This window comes from Lathyrus oleraceus, chromosome 6 (genome assembly GCF_024323335.1).
Source record: "Lathyrus oleraceus cultivar Zhongwan6 chromosome 6, CAAS_Psat_ZW6_1.0, whole genome shotgun sequence".
Classification (NCBI taxonomy): Eukaryota; Viridiplantae; Streptophyta; class Magnoliopsida; order Fabales; family Fabaceae; genus Lathyrus; species Lathyrus oleraceus.
The window spans coordinates 86558195-86565333 of record NC_066584.1 but is presented as its reverse complement, the minus strand read 5'-3'; the positions used below and the strand labels follow the sequence as shown (position 1 = coordinate 86565333).

The 7139-nt window shown below is 33.1% G+C and overlaps 1 protein-coding gene across 1 annotated transcript; it reads right to left on the bottom strand.

Annotated features, from left to right (window-relative positions):
- Positions 1-2582: 2582 nt before the first annotated feature.
- On the bottom strand, positions 2583-6530 carry LOC127093072 (TMV resistance protein N). Its single transcript, XM_051031970.1, has 5 exons — positions 5943-6530; positions 4748-5861; positions 4285-4572; positions 3414-4199; positions 2583-3318 (listed from the first exon to the last, which is right to left on the bottom strand). Exons 1-5 carry the CDS (start codon positions 6446-6448, stop codon positions 2761-2763), a joined length of 3252 nt encoding a protein of 1083 aa, XP_050887927.1. The 5' UTR covers positions 6449-6530; the 3' UTR covers positions 2583-2760.
- Positions 6531-7139: the final 609 nt, after the last annotated feature.

Genomic DNA, 7139 nt, shown 5'->3' with positions numbered 1-7139 from the left:
AATTAAGGAATTGAATATTATGCCCATTTGTTGGGCAAACATATGGACCATATCATGGTTACTTTCGTCCATTTACTGCCTTAAAACTGTTGCAGAGTTTGTAGTGACATTGGGCATTTGTTGGGTAGAAAACCCCATCCCCGGGGGTGGATTAATTCGACCCATATTATTAATAGCACATCCAGACCCTTGCACGAGCGAAACGTATTCACCACTGAGTCAGCAAATATTGTGGTCGTATTATGTAAACTTGCCATCATCGAAGTTGTCATGTCATATGGTTGTTCTCGATCATTTAAAGGCATTGTAAATCCAGTCACATAGGGCTTGAATGCGCTAGATCCTACTGGAGGAGGGGTCATGTGTTGACCCTACGTCCTCACAGGAGATAAAATTGGTCTAATGTGAACACTCGACGATATGGTCATCGTACTCGCCATGGATGGAATTGCTTCGGACAGAGATATTGCGGCCGTAGTTCCTCCATTATTATTTGGCGGATTCGCCATCCTTCTTACGTATCTCCTTCTTGGTATCGCCTGTTATCAGTGGTTATTTTACCACTCCTTAATATCATGCAATGAAGTTAAAGGAAATCAAAAATGAAGAACTTCTAAATATTTTTCAGAAATTCTATCTAACAACACTAGTCCCACCGGGTGTGCCAACTTGTTTACTGTCAAAATTGGTAAACAAACGATAGTCTTCCAAATTATATGTTTTTTGGTTACTCGCAGGATCGACTGGATTGATCCTAGGACATGTGTTGTTATTTAGTTTTTGGGTTTCTTAATTATGAATATTTCAACAATGTTCTTTAAAATAATTAAAGGTAAAGTTGCAATTCTTTAACAAAATGTAGAAGTAAAGGTTTGCAAAGTAAATGACTTCAAAATAAATGACAAAATATTAAATATTGAAATTGACTTCAAAGTAAATTGTAGCAAATATAAATGATATAATCTTAAATGATTTGGTTAAAAGTATAAAATCGGGTATTCACACGTACATTTTCACTCAGGAACACTCGTTTCTCACGCACAAATACTTTGAGCAAATTTAGAGATTTTTGTACAAGGTTAAACACCTATTTCCTAATGGCTAAGTGTCATATTTATATTAAATTGAAAATAACCGCTATTCAACGATCTTTTCTCCAGAAGATGTCACGTCTTCAATTTGCATGCATTCCACTGCTGAAAGCTCTCCACACGTCTTGAAGAAACGGGTAAGGCCAAAAAATAGTTATCAGTCTCAAATTTGAATTATATTGCATCGAACACTACTATAGGTAAGCTTTGTCGAATTCAAATCTAGGCTGAAATATTTCTAAGTCCTAGACCACAACTGCCTTCGTCGAAATATTCTCATTAATCTATTGTCGAAATCAAGATATTCTTCTTCATAATATTTCTTTGAATCCTATGACAAATTCTTAATATTTATGTGTGTCAAAATTCCAGCCAACAGTCATTAGTTGATATTTATAAACTAAATAATTGTATAAATATTTTTATAAATAATGTCAAAACAAAATTAAGATTTACATACGGAAAAATATACAGTTGATCCAAATATTTGTATATATGAAAAAACTATGTTTATGCTCCAAATAAAAATAAAAAATATGTTTTTATTTTTAAAATAATAAGTTTTTCTTGATTAAATAATTTTTTTTCTTGTTTTTTATATTCTTATTACATATTAAAACACATCAATCTTCGTACGAACTTACGGGTATCTAGACCAGAATCTGTGCGAACACACATATTATTACATTTTTTATTAAAGAAAATAAAAATAAAAATATTTCAAATAATATATGAATCCAAATACGAGAAAAATATGTTATTTTTAAATTATTTATGTTATTAATATTTTTATTTTAAAATTATATTTTATTTAAAATATAATATTTTTTAATATAATATATGAAAATCTAAATTATATATTGTTGACTTAATCATTTTACTAATATATGTTATTAATGACAAATGTTATTTTAAAATTAATGAATGAATCTTAATTTTTTTTTTTTTGTAAATAAGAATAAATTGTCTTTTGATCCAAATATATCTATAGATAATATAAAAAAAAAAATTATATACCGGAAAATATAGATTCATCAAAATATATTTATATATGAAAAAATTATATTTATTTTTATTTTTCTTTTTTCCCTTTTTATTATATTTTAAAATAAATGTACGTGACAAGGAAATCCCAATAAAATTAGTTAGTGAAGTAAAGTTGTACAATTGGCCAATGTAGATACTGCTAGTGTAAGAATGTCTCCTCGATGGAGGGGGAGGAGAGGAAAATAAAAGTATAAAACATTAACACTGTTTCCTACGGTATATGCATGTTGTTCTCCTATCACCATTTTAGATGGCAGCAATGTATATAGTACATTTTTCAACTCTATGTCGTGACCACCATTCTAAATAAACCCTGTCAAGCCATGACTTCTTGCTCGATGAGTGGATTCATTTCGTTGTTGGTGGTGGGATCGTAGAGGACATAGTGCTAAGGGCAATGGTGTATTTGTCACGTGACTCACCAAGTTGAAGGAGATTTTGAAATGAAAATGGTAATTCTTCTATAGAAATTTTTACCAAACTTGTTATGTTTTCCATTAAAGTACATCAGTATACACTCATTATGAAGACAAATTTATGTCGAGTTCAAATGCATCCATTAACTAAGTATGTGCATAAGTGAGCACCGAGAACCTGTCAATACATGAATACAAATTTGTGTCTAAATTTCCAACTTCATATCAGTCTCTGCATCCACAAATCTACTCTTTTTATAAGGATTGCTAAATCGAATATTCTCCATGCTATTTTTCTCTTTGAATATGTGGATTCCACTTTCTATAAGCAATGCATCCTTCATTTGATGGGTGTATGTAACCTCTACATGGATCCACTCATTTTTTGAAAGTGCTTCCTCTAGTTTGAATTTCACGTTCCAGAGTTTCTCATTTCTATGTTCGATGTTAAAGTTGAGTACCCGACTATGCAGGTGCAGATCAAATAGATAAGCATGACCCGGTTTAATCTCTTGCCATTCACGAACTTCGCGAGAGTCAACATAATATCCATAGCCATTGATGAACAAATTGATATTTACTAAGCAGTGGGATGCTTCAACTCCATGCTTCAACTTAGTAACAAGTAAGAGAGCAATTGAAGGGAGGTAGTTACGAGACCAAAAAGAAATTGAAGCTCCATTACTCTGGTGCTCAAACCACTCTGGAATCCCCTCAGTTCCTGCAGAAAAATAGAAGTGGGTGCCTCTAGCCTCATGCAATTCCTGTAAGTGATATAACATTCCCAAGTTTCGTTAAACATGATAGATCCCAGAATAAATTATTTAATAATAAATCAAATACTAATGCGGAAAAAAACCTGATTCAGTAGCATTCTTCTAGACGATGATGTCAAAGAAACGCAAGATTTTGCAGAGAAATATTTTAAACTTGGCGGGATTCCTCTAATTTCCTGGAGATTCTTGCAATCATCTAAACAAAGCTTATATAAAAAGTCACATTCTTTGAGGCACTCAGGAAGAATTGTGAAATGATTCGCCGATAGGTCTAATATTGTCACATTAGCAAATAGAGTAAGAAATTTTGGAAGAGATTCATCTGACAGGTTGGAGTTAAAGAGCTCTAGAGATCCCACTTCTGGAAACATCTCAGAACTGAATTTATCATTTTCTTTTGGAAATAATAGATGACAATTTTCAATATGAACACTCCACAAATTTGTCATCATAAGACTGTTACTCGAAAACCTATGCATTCCATTTCCAACTACTTTTAAAAGGCAAAGGCCAGTGAGATTTTGAAATGAAAGTGGAAATTCTTCAATGGAAGTTTCACGCAATTCAATGACCGTAATGTATTGCATCTCTCCTAATATTTCTGGGAAACTGTTAAGACTCTCACAACCTGAAAGTTGCAATTTTTTAAGAGAGGTCAACTTCAAGGGTGGAAAACTCTGGACCTTGCTGCAACCCTTAGCATTCAAGTCTTTGAGTTTATTCAAGTGCCCAACAGAATTGTGGATTGTAAGTAAATTCTTACAATTATTCATCGAAAATTCTTCTAAGTTGGATAAACCCGATACATCAGGTATATGCGTTAAATATTCAGAATCTTTGAAGTCTAAAACTTTGAGATTTGTTAACTTCTGCATAAATAAAATTAAAATGAATAATCTTAAAATGGATTTATAAATATATATAGAATAGAAAAAATGTAGTTGTTTCACTTGCCTGGTTCAAAAAGCTAGCCAATTCCAATGAAGTAAAGCAATTATTGGGTAACTTACATATGGCCAGTTTCTTAGGACAAAAGTTAGATGGTATATACCGTGAAGGGTATCTCTGCCATTCCAATACTCTCAAACTATTTGGAAAACTTGTGGGACATTTAGAAAAATGACCTTGTTTAATAATAAGTGTTTTGAGATTTTTCATTTTCTTGAAGCTCTTTCCCTTCCAATCAACCACTACTTCAACCGAGGGGCAATCCAGATATATGATTTCAATTTTATCTGTTCCCTTTTAACAAATAAGTAATCACGATATAAGTAAGACTTTGACGTATATATATACCTACTTAAAGTTACATATTAAAAACAGTAAAACATAAGTATATATGACATGAGATATAATAGTACAAAATAAGAAATCAAAGCTTAAGATTCAAAAACCGAACCAAACATATAAATCTTACCAAATTTTCTTCTAAAACATGAACTATATCTTTATGGAACCATAACCTACTGCGTTTACCAAGCTCTTTGGGTGATTCTTGACGAACAATTTCTTTACCCATGTCCTCGATCAAGTCATGTAATGTCACAATATCATGTTTACCTTCCTGACTAATCTTTATGAGAGATCTGTCAACCAAAACTTCAATTTTATGCTTCATGCAGTCACCGTAATGAGCATTAAGTATATCTTCAACCTCTAACAACTCATACCCTCTGAAGCAACAAGCGATGTCAAGGAAAACACTTTGCTCATATTCCTCTAAAGCATCAAAACTTACTTTAAGTATCTCTTGGATTTTTTTGTCAGGAATCCTTTCGTACCAATCCAATGTAGATTTCCATTGTCCAATATTCTTTCCAAACAAATTGCAACCAACTACTTCTAAAGCCAATGGAAGTCCAGAAGCATAAGTTACTGCACGTTTTAAAATGCCTTCAAAACTTGAATCAATTGTGTTATTTTTAAATGAGTTCCACCTCAACAATTCCTGAGCTTCTACCTGGTTTAACTTATCTACTTCATATGTTCTTTGAATCCCATGATTTGCTAGCAAATGTTTGTCTCGAGTGGTAATAATTACTACGCTCCCAAGACCAAACCAATCAAGTCCTCCAGCTAAAACCTGCAACTGCTTCAGTTCATCAACATCATCGAGAACCAACAAAACCTTCTTTCGATGTAGCCTTTGCTTTAAAATTGGAATCCCCTCGCTGACATCTCCTAGCCGAATTTCCGGTCCCTTTATTTTGGAAAGGATCATCTCTTGAAGATGTTCCAAGTTATGTTTAGCTGAATTTTCTCTCACGTTATGAAGAAAACATAACACTTCAAATTGATCGGCGATGAAATTGTAAATTGCTCGGGCAAGTGTTGTTTTTCCCAATCCTCCAATTCCATATATCCCTAACATTTGAACTTTATCATCAAATCTATTATCAAAAAGTGAATATACCTTTTGTAATCGAGACTCGAGTCCAACCGGATAATTTGCAACATGCAAAGGAACACGATTAATCTTGTTGGTAACTTTTTTTACTATCTCCCCAATTAAATTGTATTCATATTCATTCCTGACCAAACATAATAACTGTTTCAGTAACTGAAAAGTATACGAGGAACATTGGAAAGAAAAAATGAGTGAAGAGTGTTACCCAATATGAAAACTGTAGCCGGAGTAATTAGATGCTTGGTTAAGAGCCGCCTTCCATTTTTGCAACCTCTCCATATTCTCCGTGTTGTTTTGGAACCTCTCTCGATGCTTCGCTATTGCTTCACCATAACTTCCGATTTGATGTCGCAAGACAGAAGGATCGACGCCGTAGAAAACCGGCAAAACCAAACGATTGTTTTGTGTAAAGTGTTGAATGATGTGGACAAGTTCGTCTAAACAAAAGGAAGAAGAAGCATAGTTGAGAGAGAATACAAGAATGGCAATTCTAGAGTCTTCAATGGCGTTATAAAGTGATGGTATGATTTCATCACCTCCCTCAAGCTCTCTATCATCAATGAAGGTGCGGATTCCAGTATCAGAAAGAGCTTTGTAGAGATTTCCGGTAAAAGTGTAACGAGTGTCAAGGCCTCTGAAACTAAGGAAGACATCATAGGTGAATCCATAGGAGAAAGAAGAAGAGGGTTTTGGTGATGCCAACAAATCCATCACAATAGAGAGAAGAAAAACAAGTAAGAATAAGAATCAGTGTGTATTTGACCAAAGACTATTGGGAAATTTCCGTTTGCGAAATATAGATATTAGTTATAAATTTTATATTGCTACCAATCTCACTATTCAATTTCATTTTATTAATTTGAATTTTTTATTCAAATAATTGAGTTTTAAAAAAAAAATCTTAAAATAATTCACATTAGTTCCCAAACTACTCCACTTTCTAAAAATAAACATCAAAGCACATTGGCGTCTGTTCTCTAATATATTATTTTTAAATGTAGTTGTCAATTGGATCGACACAAATGTGTATTGTATAATTTTTAGTATAAATAGAGGTGTATAGAGGTGTAGTTAGATTCATTTTTCCACATTTCTTTATATTGCAAACATGGTTCATCTTCATCGCCGTCAAGGGAAAAGTGATTTATTCGAGAGAGAAGCCTCCGATGAAGATGCTCTTTTGAAACATGTGTAGTTTTGAGCAACTACAGAGGGATTTGATTCGTTGGTTAGACGAAGACATACCTGAAGGCGAAAAAATTGGAAGTATTAAGAGACATGGTGCACTACATGGGTGAGTGCGAGTTAAAAATGAAAACACAGAAATGACCATGTCTTAATTGACGTTGTGATGTCAACCAAAGAAAAACCAACTCGTAATTATATGACTTGGTACAGATCA

Bases quoted from the DNA above. Each gene is read 5' to 3' on its own strand.
- LOC127093072 (XM_051031970.1), bottom strand. From the start codon at position 6,448: ATGGATTTGTTGGCATCACCAAAACCCTCTTCTTCTTTCTCCTATGGA. The intron at 4,573-4,747 runs GTAAGATTTATA...ATTTGTTAAAAG, and splicing joins ATGTTTTAGAAGAAAATTTG to GGAACAGATAAAATTGAAAT. The intron at 4,200-4,284 runs GCAAGTGAAACA...TTATTTATGCAG, and splicing joins TGGCTAGCTTTTTGAACCAG to AAGTTAACAAATCTCAAAGT.